Source organism: Budorcas taxicolor, chromosome 11 (genome assembly GCF_023091745.1).
Source record: "Budorcas taxicolor isolate Tak-1 chromosome 11, Takin1.1, whole genome shotgun sequence".
Lineage (NCBI taxonomy): Eukaryota > Metazoa > Chordata > Mammalia > Artiodactyla > Bovidae > Budorcas > Budorcas taxicolor.
In genome coordinates this window covers 75,864,131-75,887,702 of record NC_068920.1, presented here as the reverse complement: position 1 = coordinate 75,887,702, position 23,572 = coordinate 75,864,131, and the positions used below count along the sequence as shown (strand labels likewise).

Sequence of the window (23,572 nt, the reverse complement as noted above, 5' to 3'; positions counted from 1 at the left end):
TGTCTCAAATTATTTTACTGAGTAATATCTGTTTTTGAAATGATGTGAGATGGCTACTTTAGTGTATACTTAATTACTGTATTCTCTCTCCTGTTTCAGACTTCTTAGTCCTTTTCTATGGATTCATACCCTTTCAATAAACTGTTTTATGCTTTAATATCTGACAGGGCTAACTAGTACTCACTCATTGCTTTTTGTCATATACTTCCTAGCTATTTATGTATATGTTTTTCCTCCTGTAAACTTTAAAGTCAATTTGCTAACACACACACACACAAATTATCTTGGTGTTTTTTGAAGTTCACAGTAAAGAATTCAAAGGTTCACTTGAAGAAAACGGAAATCTTCATGATGTTTCCTTCCTCTCCAGGAACTTGGTACCTTTCCATGAATTTCAATCTTGTTTTGTGTCTATCAAGAGCATTTTAAAGCTTAGTTTGTTTGTTTCTTATTAAGTTTATTCCTTGATATCTTAACTATTCTGTCACTTGTATATGAGGTCTTTTATTTCCTGATTACTGTCTGTATTAATGACTGTTATTTCTATTCCTTTAATACCTTATTGGTTTTTCTATTTCTTTGTAGTAAGTTTTCAGTTGATTCACTTGTAGTTTCTCAGTGTAGTCACTTCACGGTAATTGTTTTTGCCTACTTTAAAATATTTATACTCCTCTGTCCCTTTTTATCTTATGTATTACTTAACACCTCTCAAAGGCAATGTTAGATAATAAATGATGGTAGTCCTTCTTATCATCGGCAAGTCTTTACTCACAATGCTTACAATGTTTTCTAAATATCTTCCTGGTTTGGCAGTTGAGATAAATACATTTTAATCACATTCAAAAGTTTTCATCTATTTTTGTAAATTTTTTTTTTATTTTCAAGAGTTTTAAATAAAAATGGGTATTGAATTTTGTCAAATATTTAAGCATTTATTAAGACGATCATATAATTTTCTCTTTAGATTTTAACCTAATCGCATATCCATAGATAAAAGAATACTGAGCCATTTTAAAATTCCTAGTACTAACCTGTATAGTTTCCACTGTACTTAAAATAGTTCAGATTTGCCTTGATATTCATAAATGATTTTTCCCATTTTGTTGATGTCAATATTATGTTTGACTTACTTTAAAGTTTTTAGAAGTCTTTATTATGTTCTAGAACTATGTAAATTATACAGAATTAATCTATAATTTGAAAGTTTGATAACAGTTTTTAGTAGAACTATCTGAGTCTGATGATAACTTTGGACAGCAACTCTTCAATGACCCCACTATTTTTTTCTTAAGTCAGGTTTTGCAGATTGTATTTTCCTAGAAATTATCCATTTTAACTAGGTTTTCTATTTTCCCCTTGTTTTAGGTCTAAATTTAAATAGTCCTTTATTTTTATTCATTCTTGTATATTAATGTATTCATATATTTAAGACTGACTTTTCCTCTTACGGACGGTGCTTATGTGGAACTTGTAGGAAGTATGTATAATGTCTTCATGATCATTTCTTGTAAATTCTTCAATATCTTCTTAAAGATTTGGAAGAGGTAACTTTTGTTTTAACTTCTGGATTTTGGGGAATTTATTTTTCTAGTTTTGCCATCAAGTTCTAATTTTATAGTATTATGATAAAGTTTTATCTCTATTATTTCCAAATTTTGGAACTTTACTGATTTCCTTGTGACCTAACGTATGGACAATTTTTGTAATTGTTTCATTGAAGAAGACAGAATTAAAGACAGTCCGTTTTTAGAGGACAGAGTTAATATGTATATGCATCAATTTTAACATCATGGTTTAGAATACAGACTCTAGAGCCAGACTTCAGTTCAGTTCAGTTGCTCAGTCGTGTCCGACTCTGCGACCCCATGAATCGCAGCACACCAGGCCTCCCTGTCCAGCACCAACTCCCAGAGATCACCCAGACTCATGTGCATCAAGTTGGTGATGCCATCCAGCCATCTAATCCTCTGTCATCCCCTTCTCCTCCTGCCCCCAATCCCTCCCAGCAACAGGGTCTTTTCCAATGAGTGAACTCTTCGCATGAGGTGGCCAAACTATTGGAGTTTCAGCTTCAGCATCAATTCTTCCAATGAACACCCAGGACTGATCTCCTTTAGGACGGACAGGTTGGATCTCCTTGCAGTCCAAGGGACTCTCAAGAGTTTTCTCCAACACCACAGTTCAAAAGCATCAATTCTTTGGGGCTCAGCTTTCTTCACAGTCCAACTCTCACATCCATACATGACCACTGGAAAAACCATAGTCTTGACTAGACAGACCTTTATTGGCAAAGTAATGTCTCTGCTTTTGAATATGCTATCTAGGTTGGTCATAACTTTCCTTCCAAGGAGTAAGCATCTTTTAATTTCATGGCTCCAATCACCATCTGCAGTGATTTTGGGGCCCCAAAAAATAAAGTCTGACACTGTTTCCCCATCTATTCCCCATGAAGTGATGGGACCACATGCCATGATCTTTGTTTTCTGAATGTTGAGCTTTAAGCCAACTTTTCACTATCCACTTTCACTTTCATCAAGAGGCTTTTTAGTTCCTCTTCACTTTCTGCCATAAGGGTGGTGTCATCTGCATATCTGAGGTGATTGATATTTCTCCTGGCAATCTTGATTCCAGCTTGTGCTTTTTCCAGCCCAGCGTTTCTCAGGATGTACTCTGCATAGAAGTTAAATAAGCAGGGTGATAATATACAGGCTTGATGTCCTCCTTTTCCTATTTGGAACCAGTCTGTTGTTCCATGTCCAGTTCTAACTGTTGCTTCCTGACCTGCATACAAATTTCTCAGGAGACAGGTCAGGTGGTCTGGTAGTCCCATCTCTTGAAGAATTTTCCACAGTTTCTTGTGATCCACACAGTCAAAGGCTTTGGCATAGTCAATAAAGCAGAAATAGATGTTGCTTTTTCCATGATCCAGCAGATGTTGGCAATTTGATCTCTGGTTCCTCTGCCTTTTCTAAAACCAGCTTGAACATCTGGAAGTTCACATATTGCTGAAGCCTGGCTTGGAGAATTTTGAGCATTACTTTATTAGTGTGTGAGATGAGTGCAATTGTGCGGTAGTTTGAGCATTCTTTGGCATTGCCTTTCTTTGGGATTGGAATGAAAACTGACCTTTTTCAGTCCTGTGGCCACTGCTGAGTTTTCCAAATTTGCTGGCATATTGAGTGCAGCACTTTAACAGCATCATCTTTCAGGATTTGAAACAGCTCAACTGGAATTCCATCACCTCCACTAGCTTTGTTCCTAGTGATACTTTCTAAAGCCCAATTGACTTCACATTCCAGGATGTCTAGCTCTAGGTGAGTGAACACACCATCATGATTATCTGGGTCGTACAGTTCTTCTGTGTATTCTTGCCACCTCTTCTTAATATCTTCTGCTTCTGTTAGGTCCATACCATTTCTGTCCTTTATCAAGCCCATCTTTACATGAAATGTTCCCTTGGTAGCTCTAATTTTATTGAAGAGATCCCTAGTCTTTCCCATTCTGTTGTTTTCCTCTACTTCTTTGCATTGATCACTGAGGAAGGCTTTCTTAACTCTCCTTGCTATTCTTTGGAACTCGGCATTCAATTGGGAATATCTTTCCTTTTCTCCTTTGCTTTTTGCCTGTCTTCTTTTCTCAGCTAATTGTAAGGCCTCCTCAGACAGCCATTTTGCTTTTGTATTCTTTTCCATGGGGATGGTCTTGATCCCTGTCTCCTGTACCATGTCACGAACCTCTGTCCATAGTTAATCAGGCACTCTATCAGATTTAGTGCCCTAAATCTCTTTCTCCTTTCTACTGTATAATCATAAGGGGTTTGATTTAGGTCATACCTGAATGGTCTATTGGTTTTCCCTACTTTCTTCAATTTAAGTCCAAATTTGGCAATAAGGATTTCATGATCTGAGCCACAGTCAGCTCCTGGTCCTGTTTTTGCTGACTGTATAGAGCTTCTCCATCTTTGGCTGCAAAGAATATAATCAATCTGATTTCAGTGTGTAGAGTCTTCTCTTGTGTTGCTGGAAGAGGGTGTTTGCTATGACCAGTGCGTTCTCTTGGCAAAACTCTATTAGTCTTTGCCCTGCTTCATTCTGTACTCCAAGGCCAAATTTGCCTGTTACTCCAGGTGTTTCTTGACTTCCTACTTTTGCATTCCAGTCCCCTATAATGAAAAAGACATCTTTTCTGGGTGTTAGTTCTAAAAGGTCTTGTAGGTCTTCATAGAACCGTTCAACTTCAGCTTCTTCAGCATTAATGGTTGGAGCATAGTCTTAGATTACCTGATATTGAATGGTTTGCCTTGGAAATGAACAAAGATCATTCTATCGTTTTTGAGATTGCATCCAAGTACTGCATTTCGGACTCTTGTTGACCATGATGGCTACTCCATTTCTTCTGAGGGATTCCTGCAGTATATCTATAGTAGTAGATATAATGGTCATCTGAGTTAAATTCACCCATTCCAGTCCATTTTAGTTCGCTGATTCCTAGAATATTGACGTTCACTCTTGCCATTTCCTGTTTGACCACTTCCAATTTGCCTTGATTCATGGACCTGACATTCCAGGTTCCTATGCAGTATTGCTCTTTACAGCATTGGACCTTGCTTCTATCACCAGTCACATCCACAACTGGGTATTATTTTTGCTTTGGCTCCATCTCTTTATTCTTTCTGGAGTTATTTCTCCACTGATCTCCAATAGCATATTGGGCACCTACCAACCTGGGGAGTTCCTCTTTCAGTATCCTATCATTTTGCCTTTTCATACTGTTCATGGGGTTCTCAAGGCAAGAATACTGAAGTGGTTTGGCATTCCCTTCTCCAGTGGACCACATTCTGTCGGACCTCTCCACCAGGACCCGCCCATCTTGGGTGGCCCCACAGGGCATGGCTTAGTTTCATTGAGTTAGACAAGGCTGTGGTTCATGTGATTAGATTGACTAGTTTTCTGTGATTATGGTTTCAGTATGTCTGCCCTCTGATGCCCTCTCACAACACCTACCGTCTTACTTGGGTTTCTCTTACCTTGTACATGGGGTATCTCTTCACGGCTGCTCCAGCAAAGCGCAGCCACTGCTCCTTACCTTGGATGAGGGTTATCTCCTCACAACCACCCCTCCTGATCTTGAACGTGGAGTAGCTCCTCTCGGCCCTCCCCCACATAGCCACTGCTCCTTGGACGTGGGGTTGTTCCTCTTGGAGCCAGACTAACAGTATCCAAATCCCATATTTTTTACTGGACTCTTAGGCAAGTTACTTAATTTCTCTATGTCTCAATGTCCTCATTTGTAAAGTGGCTATAATGATAATATCTACTTCTTAGGGTTGTACAAGGATTAAATGGATTAACATATGCAAAGCATTTAGGGTAGTGTCTAGAATCAAATAAGCACCATATATGTATTAGCTGTTTTAATTATTTAGATTTACTTCTTTAATTTTTAGAATTTTTCTGGAGCAGCACTCTCCAAATGAAATATAACACAACTCACATATGCAAACTAAAAATTTTATGGTAGCTATGTTAAGAAATTTTTTTGAATGGTAAAATTAGTCTTAATAATATTTTATTTAACACATTACATCAAAATATTATATATTGTAACATAATCAATATACATAATTTCTTAGTGAAATTTTACCTTCTTTGTTGTACACTGTCTTAGAAATCTGACAGGTTTTGTACTAATAGCACATCTCACTTTGGACTTTGCATATTTCAAGTGCTCAACAACCACATGTGGTGGGTGGCTACTATACTAGATGGCACAGGTCCAACAATGTATGTTTTGTGTACTTGGTCCTTTATATATCATGTGCTTAGTAAGTTCCCTTGGAGAAGGAAATGGCAACCCACTCCAGTATTCTTGCCTGGAGAATCCCACGGACAGAGGAGCTTGGCAGGCTACAGTCCATGGGATCGCAAGAGTTGGACACAACTTAGCAACTAAACCACTACCACCATCACCAAGTAAGGTGAAAATGAATTTCTTATGCCATTAGTATATTTCTGTGTATTTCTCCTTGAATCACCTTCAGTTCCTATTCTATAAATGCTGATGCTCTGTAATTTGGTGCAAAAATACTTAATCATTAAATTTTCTCTGTGAATTGTATCCTTTACCATTAAAAATCAGCCTGCCTTTGTCTCTTTTTGTGCCTTTTGCTTTGAATTTTGTGTTATATTTATGACCAGCATTTAAAAATTTTTTTTTCAGCCATCTGAATCACTTATAAGAAGTCTCTTGAGCACATCACAGAATTGGATTTTTTTTGTTATTAGTCTGAGAATCTTTTTAAAAATATAGTTGAGTGTAGCCCGTTTATATTTACATGACAGATATATTTGAACTTAGTTCTGTCTTATTTTAGGTTCTGTTTTCTATTTTTATAACTTTTAAATGCAATAGAGTTTCTCTTTGCTTTGGTTTTTGTATTTATTCTAATATTTAGACAGATTAGAATGTTGTTCCAGTGTTTTACCTTTATAACTATGCAGAATTGTGTTCACCTTCTATGTCTTTAGAAAGAATTACTAAGAAAGCTCACCCCTTACCTGGAAATAAAGAATGGCTGCGTTGTCCCTTGGATGTCATTTTAGAGCAGTGTCTTAACAAGCCTGCCTAAGGGTTAGCTGACTTCCTAGGACAGCGATTCTCAAATGCAGTACTCAGCTAACAGCATCAACACCAGCATCACCAGGGAACTCAGAAATACAAGTTCTCAGTTTCCACCCTAAACAAAGTAATTAGCCTCCAATTTAAAAAAAAAAAAAAGAAACTCTGTGGATGGAGTCTATCAATCTGTGCTTGAGCAAGACCTCCATATGAATCTGATGCATGTGCAGTGGTTCTCAGACAAGAGCAGTTTGGTCCCAAAGAAGACATTTGGAACTGTCCGGAGGCATTTTTTGCTTGTCACAAGTGGGGAAGACAGAGTGCTACAAGCATCTCGTGACATATACTACAATGCACAGGACAGCCTCCACCCCATCCCAACAAAATATTAACTGGACCCAAGCTTCCACAGCACAGAGGTTGAGAAACTCTTCGAAGAGAATATAACTTTGTTTGGTAATACTATTTATTATGGATTAGGGCCCAGGTGTTAACTTGGAGAAGAAAATCGTTTGCATCTTATCAAGTTATCTGATAGAGGTACAAACTCTGAACAGTAAAGAAAATAACCCCAAAGTTATGGTGTAATCACCAAGTAGAATATTTTGTGTAACAAAACACCATAAAACTTAGTTGCTTAAAACAATAAGCTTTTATTATTATCATGGTTTCTGGGATCAGGAATTCATTCAGTTCAGTTCAGTTTAGTCGCTCAGTCGTGTCCGACTCTTTGCGACTGCATGAATCGCAGCACGCCAGGCCTCCCTATCTATCACCAACTCCCGGAGTTCACTCAGACTCACGTCCATCGAGTCGGTGATGCCATCCAGCCATCTCAGCCTCTGTCGTCCCCTTCTCCTCCTGCTCCCAATCCCTCCCAGCATCAGAGTCTTTTCCAATAAGTCAACTCTTCACATGAGGTGGCCAAAGTACTGGGGTTTCAGCTTCAGCATCATTCCTACCAAAGAAATTCCAGGGTTGATCTCCTTCAGAATGGACTGGTTGGATCTCCTTGCAGAATTCATTAAGTGGCTTTAGTTCTTAGCTTTTAACAGTGTTATTTGTTTGTTTTTGTAGTGAGAGATCTCACATTTAACTATCCCTTTTTTCCCCTCTAGTAAGACCTCGGTTTTTGTTTTGTCTCAACTGTTTTCACCCAACTGCAGTACTCTTGCCTGGAAAATCTCATGGATGGAGGAACCTGGTGGGCTACAGTCCACGGGGTCACTAAAAGTCGGACACGACTGAGCGACTTCACTTTCACTGTTCACTTTCATGCATTGGAGAAGGAAATGGCAACCCACTCCAGTGTTCCTGCCTGGAGAATCCCACGGATGGGGAAGCCTGGTGGGCTGCCGTCTATAGGGTCCCACAGAGTCAGACATGACTGAAGCGACTTAGCAGCAGCAGCAGCAACTGTTTTGATTGTGGGTTTGTAATCCAAAATTTTAGGAAGTTCCCTTTGGGAAGAAGCCAGGATAATATCCAGGCCAGGTGAAATGTCTTATCATCCTAGGTGTTGCATGTAACTTCATTTAGCAAAGGTTAATTGGAAGGGATTGGCAATTGTATTTTCCTTTTTTCTATGACAAAGTTTGCTATCTTAGAATTCAGTTCAGTTCAGTTGCTCAGTTGTGTCGGACTCCTTGTGACCCCATGGACTATACAGTCCCTGGAATTTTAATTTGTATATTATATAATTACATATAACATTTTTATATTTTATATAATTTATAATATTTATTATATAATATATATGTTACAAATAATATATAATATATGTTACAAATAATATTATATATTATATAAAGGAAATTTATATATTATATAAATATATATATATAGTCCCTTTATATAATAGACAGATCACGTCTTACAAATGTTTCATCTGTGTGCTCCTTCTCTACTGCTTCTCAGAACCAGACCAGATCCAGGAAGCTCCTGCTGATATCCGTTGCTTCTGTTTTAAAGAGAACCTGCTCCTACATACTGAGAGGGATATTTGTTACTGCCTGCTAGTTGTTCCTTTGTCTATATTTTACCTGCTGATTCCCTCTCTACTACAGCAGCTTCTCTTCATGGTCTCCTACAAGCCTCTCTGATCAACCTCTGATGCTTTTGGTTATCTTTCCTCTATTGGGCCTAAGATTTCAGATCTCTTCTAGTTTCTCTGCAAATGGAGCTTGCTTTTTTGTTTTTATCCTAACTGTTGCTTTTCTAATGAATTCTGGTAAGAAAAGTAGTAAGGATTTCTTTGTTTCACAACTTTTAAAATTACAAACCTTCAAAAAAGCTTTAAAAATAATACAGTGACTGTATCTGTTTATCATATCAGCATTTACTGATTGATAAACTTATGCTTTGGTCTTCCTCTCTTAAGAAGCAAAGGTAGGTAAACTTAGACCTGCCCAGCAATAAATGTTCCACTATTTTATCCTATTTGAAATGACTCAGATAGTCAATGAATTCTCTTCATTTAATTTAGTTTAAAGTTACAAAAATCTGGAGAGAATATTTTAGTTAGACATTTCCAAAACATAATATTCCTTTTAAAGATTATTGAAAACTCTTAACTCATTTACCTCTATTTACTTAAAGGCTTTGTCATATCGTTTATTTTTCTTGCTGACAAATTTTATAACAGGAATAATAAGGTCTTATTTGATTTCTAGTAAACATATGTACAATAAAAGTATTACATCTAAATTCATAACTGTAAAACCATGTCTGTATTAATCAAACCAGAAAGCTTAAGGTAACTTTAATGATGGCATGCGTGCTCAGTCGACTCTTTGCAACCCCAGGGACTGTAGCCCTCCAGGCTTCTCTGCCTTTGGGATTTTCCAGGCAAGAATATTGGACTGGGTTGCCGTTTCATCTTTCAGGGGATCTTCCTGACCCAGGGATCTAATCCATGTCTTCTGAATTGGCAAGCGGATTCTTTACCACTGAGCCACCTGGGAAGCTCAAGATAACTTTAATACCAGATTCCGTTCAGTTCAGTTCAGTTCAGTCACTCAGTCATGTCTGACTTTTTGTGACCCCATGAATCGCAGCACGCCAGGCCTCCCTGTCCACCACCAACTCCCAGAGCTCACTCAGACTCACGTCTATCCAGTCAGTGATGCCATCCAGCCATCTCATCCTCTGTCGTCCTCTTCTTCTCCTGCCCCCAATCCCTCCCAGCATCAGAGTCTTTTCCAATGGGTCAACTCTTCCCATGAAGTGGCCAAAGTACTGAAGTTTCAGCTTTAGCATCATTCCTTCCAAAGAAATCCCAGGGTTGATCTTCAGAATGGACTGGTTGGATCTCCTTGCACTCCAAGGGACTCTCAAGAGTCTTCTCCAGCACCACAGTTCAAAAGCATCAATTCTTCAGCGCTCAGCTTTCTTCACAGTCCAACTCTCACATCCATACATGACTACTGGAAAAACCATAGCCTTGTCTAGATGGACCTTAGTCAGCAAAGTAATGTCTCTGCTTTTGAATATGCTATCTAGGTTGGTCATAAGTTTCTTCCAAGGAGTAAGCGTCTTTTAATTTCATGGCTGCAATCACCAACTGCAGTGATTTTGGAGCCCAAAAATATAAAGTCTGACACTGTTTCCACTGTTTCCCCATCTATTTCCCATGAAGTGATGGGACCAGATGCCATGATCTTCGTTTTCTGAATGTTGAGCTTTAAGCCAACTTTTTCCCTCTCCACTTTCACTTTCATCAAGAGGCTTTTTAGTTCCTCTTCACTTTCTGCCATAAGGGTGGTGTCATCTGCATATCTGAGGTTGTTGATATTTCTCCCGGCAATCTTGATCCCAGCTTGTGCTTCTTCCAGCCCAGCATTTCTCAGGATGTACTCTGCATAGAAGTTAAATAAGCAGGGTGATGATATACAGCCTTGATGTACTCCTTTTCCTATTTGGAACCAGTCTGTTGTTCCATGTCCAGTTCTAACTGTTGCTTCCTGACCTGCATACAAATTTCTCAAGAGGCAGGTCAGGTGGTCTGGTAGTCCCATCTCTTTCAGAATTTTCCACAGTTTATTGTGATCCACACAGTCAAAGGCTTTGGCATAGTCAATAAAATCATAGAAATAGATGTGTTTCTGGAACTCCCTTGCTTTTTCCATGATCCAGCGGATGTTGGCAATTTGATCTCTGGTTCTTCTGCCTTTTCTAAAACCAGCTTGAACATCTGGAATTTCACAGTTCACGTATTGCTGAAGCCTGGCTTGGAGAATTTTGAGCATTGCTTTATTAGTGTGTGAGATGAGTGCAATTGTGCAGTAGTTTGAGCATTCTTTTGCATTGCCCTTCTTTGGGATTGGAATGAAAACTGACCTTTTCCAGTCCTGTGGCCACTGCTGAGTTTTCCAAATGTGCTGGCATATTGAGTGCAGCACTTTAACAGCATCATCTTTCAGGATTTGAAATAGCTCAACTGGATTCCATCACCTCCACTAGCTTTGTTCCTAGTGATGCTTTCTAAAGCCCACTTGACTTCACATTCCAGGATGTCTGGCTCTAGGTAAGTGAACACATCATCGTGATTATCTGAGTCGTACAGTTCTTCTGTGTATTCTTGCCACCTCGTCTTAATATCTTCTACTTCTGTTAGGTCCATACCATTTCTGTCCGTTATCAAGCCCATCTTTACATGAAATGTTCCCTTGGTACCTCTAATTTTCTTGAGGAGATCTCTAGTCTTTCACATTCTGTTGTTTTCCTCTATTTCTTTGTATTGATCGCTGAGGAAGGCTTTCTTATCTCTCCTTGCTATTCTTTGGAACTCTGCATTCAGATGCTTACATCTTTCCTTTTCTCCTTTGCTTTTCACTTACTCTTCTTTTCACAGCTATCTGTAAGGCCTCCCCAGACCACCATTTTGCTTTTTTGCATTTCTTTTCCATGGGGATGGTCTTGATTCCTGTTTCCTCTACAATGTCACGAACCTCAGATATACCAGATATTAATTCAATATTGAGTATTTATGAACCTAAAATGTATTCTGACCAATGTCTTATATGTTTGAGTATTTATGTAAGTGCTTAATTTCCTTTAAACTAATTAAATAGAGCTCTTTTACAAATTAATTTTGGCAGTGCCACACATCTATTATACACATACAAACACACAAACACAGGGACCTCAAAGCTCCCATTCCAAATATTCAGTCATGAATCAGGTACAGCAATGTAAAGCCCATCAGTTACAAAAGAGATTCAAATTGGGTTTCTGGCAGATGTGAGAAATCAAGCTAACTTGTCTAGATGGCAATACCCTTTTATAATAATATTTATGGAAAAGACACTTCTACTCATACATTTTTGTGATTTTAGGAGCCAAGTGGAACCTTTCTCTTCTTCTTGGGGATGTCCCACTCTTGGACAAGAACAGACAGGTTTTTTTCCTTTTTTTTCTTCTTGATCCTTTCCTCCATTTGACATCAGTATAAGTCTTAAATATCACAAAATTTCTTTGGCTGTAAATGGAGAAACAATACCAAACAAAATGAACAACCCAAAGAACAAACACAAAATCCTAAATAAACCCTCAAGTTTGGTATTGGGGTTTTACAAATACCAACAACACAGTAGACCATAAATGACATAATTAATACAAGAAAGGTCACAGTACTTGGGGCACAGGGCCCCAAGATAACCCTGCCTAAACCCCTTGTGGAGATCCCAACAGGTACTATGGCCACATATTGTTACAATAAAATATCATCCTCCTCCCACTCATGCATTTGTCTCCTTCAAAATAAGCCTCAGAAGACTTGCTTTAGGGATAGTTGAAACTTGTTGATCATTTAAAATTCTCCATTTTTAAAGACAGGAAATTCAAGACAAGCAAAATACATAATATACACACAAATGCCTCCAAAGAAACAAATGAACCAGTTCATAAAGCAGGTAAAAGTCCAACCACTCTTGCCTTTCTCCAAAAGGGTACCCTACTCAAATTCAAAATAAATTGACTCTTCCAGAGAAAAAGCCCTAGAGAGGAAATAAAGGCCCGACTGTTCACACCAGATTGACTTACCATACTGTATGCATCCCATTGGCTCCCAAATGTTGATTCTTTGCTCTGACTGCCAAACACTCGGGCAGCTGGTGCTGCCTTGGGGAAATTCAAAGGGAAGAGCCTCAGGACGAGGAACGCCAGCACCTGCTAGGGCCTTACCTGAAAATTCCCCAACCAGGGCTGCCTAGCCATGAGCAACAAGGCTTTTGGACTGACTACAACAAAATTTGTTACCAAGTTCAAGTTTGTACTGCTTGCTGCATGACAGGCCAATAAATCAAAAGATAAGTTTTTGGAGCAAGGAGTGGTGGCTTTATTCAGAAGGCCAGCAGTCTGAGAAAATGGTGGACTCATGTCCCAAAGAACCATCTTGCCTGAGTTAGAATTCAGGCTTCTTTTATACTAAAAGGAGGAAAAGTAAGGTCAAACATGTCCTGGTTCCTGTCAGCCTCCTAAAGGGATGTTAATTTCTTCCTGCCTGTAGTCATTCACAGGTGGGCCTGGTCAGGTTGTTTCCTGTGAGCTAAACAAAGGTATTTTAGCTTAATGCTCATTACCTGGGAGGCAAGTTCCCCAGAGATGCACCATTATATATAATTTAAGCTTATAGGCAACATCCCTTTAGTGATTAGCTTCTAATAGAATACAAAGCTTCTTCCCTATTACATACCGCTCTACCTAATATAACAATTGTTAACATCCTGTCACATTTGCTTTATCACTCTACAGAAAAAGCTTTCCTTTTTTTCACTGAACCATTTCAAAGTAGATTGCAGATATTGATACTTCATCCCTAACTACTTCAGTAGGTATCTCCTAAAAATAGGCATTCTCCTGCTGCTACTGCTGCTAAGTTGCTTCAGTTGTGTCTGACTCTGTGAGACCCCATAGATGGCAGCCCACCAGGCTCCCCCATCCCTGGGATTCTCCAGGCAAGAACACTGGAGTGGGTTGCCATTTCCTTCTCCAATGCACGAAAGTGAAAAGTGAAAGTGAAGTCGCTCAGTCGTGTCCAACTCTTCCCGACCCCGTGGACTGCAGCCTACCAGGCTCCTCTGCCCATGGGATTTTCCAGGCAAGAGTACTGGAGTGGGTTGCCATTGCCTTCTCCGAGACATTCACCTACATAACCATAAAATCTCAGACTGGAGTGAATTAATAACATTCATTCCATATGTCATTTAATTCCCCAAATTTAAATATTTAAATATATTGCCTTCCCCAAAATGTCTCCTTTATTTTTTTTTTGGTCCAGAATCCAATCAAGGTTTACAACACCTCAATTTGTTGTTAGGTTTTGGTTGAGCCATAACTGCTCCGCCCCTCCTTTTACTTGTTTTTTTTAAAGCCATTTTATTTTTGAAGCACTAGGGTCCACTGCTTTACGGAATGCCCCATGTGATGCTTTCCTTATGCTATTTTGTGTAAACTGCAAGTCACTTAGATTCTGAATAGATGTGAATTCCAACATGGTTGCCATTAACCTCTTAAGCAGAGAATAAATATTTTTGTTCGAGGTCTGAGTACTCTCTAAACTTCAGCAAGCAAGCTTTGGATGAAGCATGGAGGAAGCAATTTTCTGATGAACCTTAAATTCAAGTAGTTTCCTATCATTACCACCTGCAGTAGTTATGGAATACATTGCAGATGTCAAATAAATGGAATACTTTTTATTTAAAAAGTTGTTTTATTTTCCTTTTGTATCCCTGTAGTAAAATAAATTCTTTCAAAAGGTCAACCTCTTAAGCACCTTTATACTTTAATCTTTTTCTCTAAGCTTATTTACATTTTACCCATTTGGTTTCATAATCTCATCTATCTATTTTCAAACAGAGTGAGAATAACCAATGTTAGAAAACAGAACAGAGCTGACTCTATACACACACAGTGCCAGGAATAAAAATAAAACACTGAATATTTGTTTAATTCTTTGACACAAAATTTAGTTAAAAGTTGAATTTAGAGCCTCCAAAGAACAGAGTCATGTAAGTATGTAGTCTGAAGACAAGTTTAGAAAAGAACCCTATTTGACTATAAAATAATATTCTTATAAGGTCTTTACAAAGTACTTTTACATGTATTATTAGACTTGAGCTTTAAAACTCTGTAAGGTAGAAGGCTTTCCCCGTGGCTTAGGGGTAAAGAATCCACCTGCAATGCAAGAAACAAGGGTTTGATCCCTGGGTCAGGAAAATCCCCTGGAGGAGGAAATGGCAACCCACTCCAGTATTCTTGCCTGGAAAATCCCATGGACAGAGGAGCCTAGAGGGCTACAGTCCATGGGGTCACAGAGTTGGACATGACTGAGCAACTGAACATACACAGATGGTTGAAGAAGGTAGTGAAATCTCTCCTTTTCAAATGTGAAAACTGAGGCTCAAAGATATGTACATAACTTGCCCAGGATCTCACGACTACAATTGGCAGAGATGGGATTTAAATCTGGCTGTGGATTGCATGCCAAAAGTGTGCTGTGGGAATCTCATTTGATTGAATTTACCTCCTCAGTCAAAAATCCAAATATTTATCTTCAGGATGCTTAAGCTTCCTGCCATCAGTAACAGTTTGGCACTTCCTTCTGTAGGTGTCCTCCCTTCATTGTCAAATAAAAAACTTCTTTGATTTTTGGAGACTCTGTTACCATGGAAATCTGGGGACATTATTACTTCAGGAAACAGTCACTCCACATAAAGTGTTCAAAATATCAATTAGGATCACTCTTGCTTAGACAGATCTGGAAAAGCATCAATCCAGTTTGCACATCTTTCAATGAAGAATCAGTTGCTATATTTAATATTTCCTTTGTGTGTGTTTGCTCAAGTATGTCCCACTCTTTGTGACCCTTTGGACGGTAGCCCTCCAGGCTCCTCTGTCCATGGGATTTTTCAGCAAGAATACTGGAGTGAGTTGCCATTTCCTCCTTCAGGGAATCTTCCTGATCCAAGGATCAAACCTGTGTCTCCTATGTCTCCTGCATTGCAGGTAGATTCTTTACCTGCCAAGCCATCAGGGAAGCTCACTGGTATCTAATAATACTCACTGGTTTTGTTTTTGCCACACAGCTTGAGTGGTCTCAGTTCCCAACCAGGGATTGAACCTGGGCCATGGAAGCAGTGAAAGTGCTAAATCCTAACCCACTAGCCATGTATATATATAAACACACATATACAAAATAATTTATATACATATATACACACAAATCGGAGAAGGCAATGGCAACCCACTCCAGTACTCTTGCCTGGAAAGTCTCATGGACGGAGGAGCCTGGTAGGCTACAGTCCATGGGGTCGCCAAGAGTCAGACATGACTGAGCGACTTCACTTTGCCTTTTCACTTTCATGCATTGGAGAAGGAAATGGCAACCCACTCCAGTATTCTTGCTTGGAGAATCCCAGAGACTGGGGAGCCTGGTGGGCTGCCGTCTATGGGGTCGCACAGAGTTGGACATGACTGAAGCGACTTAGCAGCAGCAGCATACACACAAATATGCTTGTTTATTTTTTTTGGTTTTCACTCCAGTTTCATGTAGTACTTTTGTCACAGGAAGGCTGATCATATAAAACTTTCTGTATATTTGAAATCTCAAAAATTACCCAAACTAAATGGCAAGTGAAATAACTGCTTTGAGATGAAAAATAAATTTTAATATTCCTTAACAAGAACACAAGACATACACACCAGAAAGTTTTCTTGTACTTAAATTGCCATTTTCTGTTATTAATTTTGATAATATGTATTTCATTGCATTTATGAATAGGAATAGAGAGTGCATATACATAGACCCAATGCTGAGAATGGCTGTTTGCTTTCTGAGGTGCTTGCAAATGGTGAGTTCTTCTATTTTCCAGCTTAATCACAAGCCCTCACCTAATAACTTTATTTAATTTGCATTATTTTTGTGAATTGATCTCTGGATCTGTCTGGCCTAATTAAGTCAGTTCTAGCGAATTTGAAACAGTATTTTAGAGCGTCAACTTGCCTTAACATGCACAGACTCTCATCTCCAAGGGGAGAGATGAAGGGGTACTCCTCTTTGTGCATCTAACACAGGACCTGCCCAGAGCAGGTACTCAACAAGTGTTTGCTGAACAGGACTGTCCTCATTTACCTAATGGAAAGTGAGAAGAAAGGCATTTCTTTATTGAAGCGACTGCCCCCAAAGAAACTCAGTCTTACATGGATTGCTCCCAGATGCAGACCAGTGTGCCTCTGTGGATCCAGCTTCTGACTGGTCACTTTGTAGCAGGTCATTCTCCTCACCCCTAGGCTCAAACCCATCTCTATTTTTCAATATCTTGAACCAAGTGCTTTCTCCTAATTCATCATGTAAGAAATAGACCCGTGTCTAGTAATGCCGAGTCAAAGGAAGATATTCAAAATACTGATTCTTTAAAAGTTTAAATGAAATGTTAATCAGAGCCAGTTTGTGGTGATTCGCTTTCAATGTCTCTCTTTTTTTTTAACCATGGATGGCAATTTCTTAGGAAGAACATGCCAGCTCTCTCACAACCAATTTTTTTTTTTTCTTTTTCAACAAACAAAATTCTTAAAACTATTTTGAGGTTTTAAAAATTGCTGGTTGAGTTTTAAAAATATTTCAGTATGTGGTTGGAGGGGTGGTTTGTTTTTCTCCTTAATTTTATTGCTGAAAACTTGAATTGATTTTTTAAATTGCTATTGACACTTATTAATAGCAGTCTTAGGAAAGATGACTACACCTAGTCAGATGGGACAAGTATTTAGTGAATTTTTCCCCATGGCAATTATAAATATTAGGAGAGTTTTCATGGATGTATCATGGCTACCTAGTGATGTAGAACTGGTAAGACATATGATTATAAAAATGTGGTTTGTTGCACATTGTATGGTAAGAACAACGTAAACAGCTTCTCCTTGCAACACATCATTATTAGAAGAACCACTGCATTCCAAGCCTGGAAGAGCTTCCTTGTCTCTCAAGAAAATGTTAAGTCCTGGTCCTGTCCAAAAAGCACCCAAAAAGACCATTAAATCAACTCCTCATTAAACACCCACCTCAGAAGTTTATAAAAACACTGAAGTAACATTCTCACAGAAATGTAGTCTGAGTTTAGAAAATGAATATCAAGTACATGCCCAAAAGCTTCCATTTCACCCGTATACAAATGGCTCTAGAGAAAGGAGAGGAGATCACCAACGATATAACACATCTCTCTGTGGCACCTCACTAGGAGCAGGGGAGGAGGAAATAAATAGTTCATAGGGTAAATCCTCTGGCCCATAGTTCAGCCATAGATCCCACAGTGTCACAAGCCAGTGAATGTCCAGGTATCTTTTCAGATAACTTCCTGAGCGTTGGAGTGTTCTTCAGAGTTTCTTATCTTGCTCCTTCCAAATGCCAACACAATTGCCTTCAGTGTCCTCAGCTGAAGTCAGCCATCCTGCAATATAAATCAGAACCTGTTGTACCATGGGATCTCTCTTGGTAAAATAAAACTATCCCCAGAAAGCAATTTATCAGATAATTTTGAGGGAACATCACAAGTGACCAGTATTTTGTGCTCTCAAGATTTAGAGAGAATTAAAAGATCATGTAGTCCACCCAGCACATGGTGTACATGTTCTTAAATTAGACTGTAGTGGTGGTTGTGCAACTCTGAATATACGAAAACCCACTGAATTGTATACTTTAGATGGGGAAATGTTATAGTATATAAATTATATCTCAATAAAGCCGTTTTAAAAGTTATTGTTATAAGAGGGAAACAATGGCTCAGCAGGAACTTACAATAAACTTCTTATGACTGACGATCATGTGTGGCAACCTTACTGTCTTCAATGAGGAAGGAATTTTGGATAAAGGTCATTGACATTTTTCTCATCATAGATAACTATGGAGGCTGTGCTGAGATCTGATGACAAATGGAATGTGGAGGTCCAGCCATAAGAATAAAGAGCATCGGCTTGATCCAGTAGGATCTCTGCCTAACCTAATATTCTGTTTATGAATCAGTAGGGAGGCAATGGCTGCCTTCCATGACATTGCTTTAAAGGTTAGGAATATGACACCAATTTCCTCAAATCCTTTTCTTAATATACTAAATACTGTTGACTAATAAATTTATCTAAGTCCATCTTGAATCAAATTATATTTTCAGCTTGTTGTAACACATTCCATATGCTTCCCAATTTGCTTTGGATGATTTGAACATCATTTTTGTGTGGAGGCAAAGACTCTTATAGAATCCTGAAGCTCTCACACCTCTGATATTCACCACCCTCTCCCCCATGATGCTGTCAAAAGGCTTTTTTTTTTTTTTTTTTTAAGTAGGGGCAAGAGTTTCCAATTCTCCTCTGTCTACAAACGTTTTTGCTTCCACTGCCTTCTCTGAGTTTGTGCCCTGATTCTAGTTGGAAAACTAAGCTGGTGGGTATAGTGTACTGATATATTGGATACACACAAGGGTTCCTGGACATCAAATCAGTACACAGACAAGAAAGTCTTCACTGAGTTATAGAACCCATTCAGTTCAGGTGTGTTTTGTTTTGTTTTGATGCAGACCATTTTCAAAGCCTATGTTGAATTTGTTACCATATTGTTTCCATTTTATGTTTCTTTTTTTGGCCAAGAGGCATGTGGGATCTTACCTTCCCGACCAGGGATCAAACCCACATTCCCTGCATTGGAAGGTGAAATTCTAACCACTGGACCACCAGGAAGTCCCTTGGTTCAGTTTTATACATGATGAAACTGAGGTCCAAGGAGAAGAGACCATTTGTCTAGAGTCACATAATTAGCCAGCAGCAAGACTAAAAGTGATATGTCTTTAAAAAAACAAAAGTGATATATCTTCATTCCCAACCACTCTGCTTTCAAAACTACCAGGGTGCCTTGTGTATTCACTATAATGCTCATCTCAGTCCCTTTCTACTTCCCTCTTCTGATTTTCTTTGTGGTTTGACCAGCACTAACCTCACCATCCTGTTTGGTCTCATCCATTTCTGTTTCATCCTGGTCAGGTTCGAACGTGGTGCCTCGGTCAACAACATCCACACCAGCCTGCACCCTGGGCTTCTCATTTTCCCACTTGGCAAAGCCTTTGTCCTTTGCAGCTTTGTCGTGGAACTTGGACTTCATTTTCGGGAAGGTGTGGGACCCTGAGTCCCCCCAGCCAGCCTCTGACCACACAGGCTCGGTCTGGGTGGCCTGGCTGGTGGTGGCCCGCTGCAGCCGCACAGAGATCTTGCCGGAGGAGCCTGTGACCAGTGTGATGGCTCTGCTGTCCAGGTCTCGGTGTCCAGCAGTGACACCAGGGAACTCGAACACCTCATCCTGCACTGGAAGGGGAAAGCTTACTGTGATTATTGTGATTATTTGACATCCAACTGCTTCATAGCAAACGGTCAAAGTGGTTGCAGACAACAGGAGTCCGAAGGGCAAGGTCCTAGAGGAATAGATCAGAGGTGGAGTGAGACTGGCCTCAGGTTATTGAGACCTGAAAGCAGAGATAGCGTGCAGGGTTCAAGGGTTTTTAGCCACTGCTGCTCATCCTGAAGAAGACCTTTGTGTTTATAATAATGGCTCTGACCAGTTTTAGATCTAAAACCCAACCAAAGTGCAGGATTGGAAGGTGAGCAGAGAGAAATCACAGTAGGAAAGAAAGTAGAGGACATTACCTGGGGGCAACGAGGGACTTCCAGGCAGTGACCCATGACTGCTGCCCAAGGAGGGTGCCCGGGCAAACCTCCTGCAGGCCAGAACCAGGAGGTCTTTGCACTGTTTATGACAGTTGGCTCCACAATCTGAAACAACCCAAAGCATCACAGGTGATTAGTGTGAACCTCGTGTGTTGGGTGCTGACCAGGTTTCCAGGGTGGTCTTTGGGCTGTCGGGACTCCCCTCCCCCACCCTTGTTTCTGTGTGTAATCTCAGATCCACAGGGTGTGTCTAGGGGCAGTAAAAGGGCCAACAGGACTCTCTTCCCTTCCTGGGGTTCCTAAAGTTCTCTTTTATCTGTTCTGTTGTTTCTTCTACACAGTTCATTCAAGTGCTAGGAAGCAACAAGCAGGGGCAGCCTGAGGGGAGGAGTTGCCTTTGTCCTCAAACTAGTTGTAAATTACATGGGACTGGGGTTCTTCTCCAGACCAAGATCCGTCCCCATAAATGCACTCCCTGAGCCAGAACGAGGGTGAGAAGCCTCAGCGTCTACTCTCTTCCAGGACCTACTGCTGCCTCTCATTATTAGTAGCAAGGCATCCCTCCATTCAGGATTTGTCTGCATTTTCTATTCTTCTTCATGTCCCCAAACCTTTTTCAGAGCAGGTGATTTCATCTTTCACTTCCTTTCTTGGCACAGAAACAGCAGACAAGGTGAGCTTATGCTCAATAAACATGTTTCATTGGCTGCGGCTTGGAAATGGCATGCAGCAGGCCCTGCGATTGTCCCAGGAGATGCTTTGGTTAAGAAAGTAGATGTCAATTGCTACTTGGGGTAGAAAATTTTGGCCATTTTGGAAGATAACAGCACAGTTATTTCCTAGGATGAGAGTTCTACATTCCTCTTAGAATCACTGGACAGATACGATCATTTTAAAGGGTATATTTCTCTCTTACCACCAAAAAGGAGCTTTCTCATTATTTTCAAAACCGTTTCCCTCTAAATCAGTGGTCCCCAAACTTTTCGGCACCAGGGACCAATTTCTTCATGGAAGACAATGTTTCCACAGACCAGGGGTAGGAAAGATGGTCTGAGGATGATTCAAGCACATTACATTTACCGTGCATTTTATTTCTAACCTAATGCTGTCCTAATCTGACAGCAGGTACTGGTCTGCAGCCTGGAGACTGGGGACTCCAGTCCTAAGTGGTCTAGTTTCAAATGGTTTTGTAATGATATCATGGAAAGATCAAATTGTAATGATGTTTGGTCTGTTTTAATTAGACTTTTCACTCTACGTATCTTCAAGAGAAAATACCATATGAACAGAGATCTTAGGGTTTAATTGGTTTTCATCTTCATAAAATTGTATGTGTGTGTATGTGTGTGTGTGTCTGTCTGTCTAGGGCATAAGGGGGAGAAACCAGTATCTTTGCTGCTTGAAATCAAGGAACAATTCAAGTTAGACTAAGACAACTGATTCAGAAAACTAAAGGGATTTTTTTTTTTCCCTGAGCACTAAAGGGTGACTCCCATAGAGGTTTAAGGAAGCCCAAAGAGGTTTACTCTTTGTAAAATGAGAGCCAATTACTGAAAGACAGCTAGAGAAAAAAAGGCATCACAGGGAACATTATTAATCTGAAGGCATTTTGTGATTATAATATTTCCTTTTGGGGTTTTATTATATTTTTCAAGAGCATTATCAGATTCTTAAAAGAACCAGTATGAACAGTCTGCATAATACATATTACATAATATTATGTAATAATCTTTTATCTACAAGTAGCAACAAAAGTATCTATAATTTGCATTTATTAAATATATATTTATGCAATTGCTATAACTTTCAATTAAATGGGGGGAGTATATGAACAAATTCATTGAAAAGGGCAAAAGTGTCTCCTCTTCTCTCATCGTCATCTGTGATTTAGTAGAGACAAGACTAGCTATGTGAGAGACGAAAGAGATGTACATGTATTACAGAAATGAGCATGGGTTCTTTTTTTTTTTCCGTTGAAGGACAAAGTTCTTATATATAGTATTTCTATCGGGCTTGCTCTCCTCAGAATTCCCACCTTGAATGTGTGCTAATGATGAGCAGGACATCTTAGAGATAGGGGTTAGACGTGTGTGGGATGATAAGTGTAGTTTGCTTGGGATAAAATTCCAGCCTGGGCTCTCGGAAACGAAATGTCAGGGAGTCCTTTCCTGGGCACATTAACTCTTCAGTTGCCAGTAGCCCCAAAGCCCCTGGTTCTCTAAGACGCCGAACGCTTTAAAGTTTCCATCAGACAATTATGACTTCTGCCCCAAATGTCACATTTAAAAATTTTAACAAAATAACGTATACGTACCTTTGCATTTGTATCCTTGCTTGATTATGCCCCAGAGCTGTAACGAAAAGACAAAGGAATGTCAGGGAACCTGACAAGGCCGCAGAGAAGGAAGTCCTGGGAAGCGTGGTGACTGGTGGAGCACAAACAGGATGTAGCTGCTCCTGACACCCTTCCTGTCAGATAGAAGGACCCTCTCCCGGCCCACTGCAGCTGGAGCAATGACAGGAGTTTGGCTTCCGTTTTTTTTCTGGGAGCCAAACGGGAGCTGGGGTGGGAAGCTGATACTGGTGAATTTATTGGACTCTTTTGTAATGCACTCTCAGCAAAATTCATAGAAAGATTTTGTCCCTCTGCCTTTGGAAGCCCTAGATCCCTCTGCTTTCCTTTCCTTTTCTTTTTTTAAATTAGGGTATAGTTACTTTACAACCATAGTTATGCTTGTTTCTGCTTTACAGCGAAGTGAATCAGCTATATATTTATACATATATCCCCTCCCTGTTGAGCCTTCCTCCTATCCCCACTCCTCATGCCATCCAACTAGGTCACCACAAAGCACCGAACTGAGGTCCCTGCGCTGTACAGTAGGTTCCCACCAGCCGTATGTCTCACACATGGCAGTGCACACACATCTATTCCCAACCTTCCAATTCACACTGCTTTGGCGCCCCCTGCAGGAAATTAGGGCTTCCCTGATGGCTTAGACGGTAAAGCGTCTGCCTGCAATGCGGGAGACCCTGGTTCGATTCCTGGGTCGGGAAGATCCCCTGGAGAAGGAAATGTCAATCCACTCCAGCACTCTTGCCTGGAAAATCCCATGGACAGAGGAGCCTGATAGGCTACAGTCCATGAGGTTGCAAAGAGTCGGACACGACTGAGCGAATTCACTTTCACTTTTCACTTTCATGCATTGGAGAAGAAAATGGCAACCCACTCCAGCGTTCTTGCCTGAAGAATCCC

At 39.8% G+C, this 23,572-nt stretch overlaps 1 protein-coding gene across 1 annotated transcript in view; it reads right to left on the bottom strand.

The window, feature by feature from the left end:
- Positions 1-17,779: 17,779 nt before the first annotated feature.
- Positions 17,780-23,572, bottom strand: part of RASGRP3 (RAS guanyl releasing protein 3) — a 79,705-nt gene continuing 73,912 nt past the window's right edge. Inside the window, exons 15-18 of the mRNA XM_052648482.1 lie at positions 22,634-22,670; positions 20,299-20,424; positions 19,595-19,959; positions 17,780-18,062 (exon numbers count right to left, since the gene is read on the bottom strand). Of these exons, the coding sequence (XP_052504442.1) occupies positions 18,054-18,062; positions 19,595-19,959; positions 20,299-20,424; positions 22,634-22,670 (537 nt within the window). The 3' untranslated portion in view covers positions 17,780-18,053. The remainder of the gene's footprint in view (positions 18,063-19,594; positions 19,960-20,298; positions 20,425-22,633; positions 22,671-23,572) is intronic.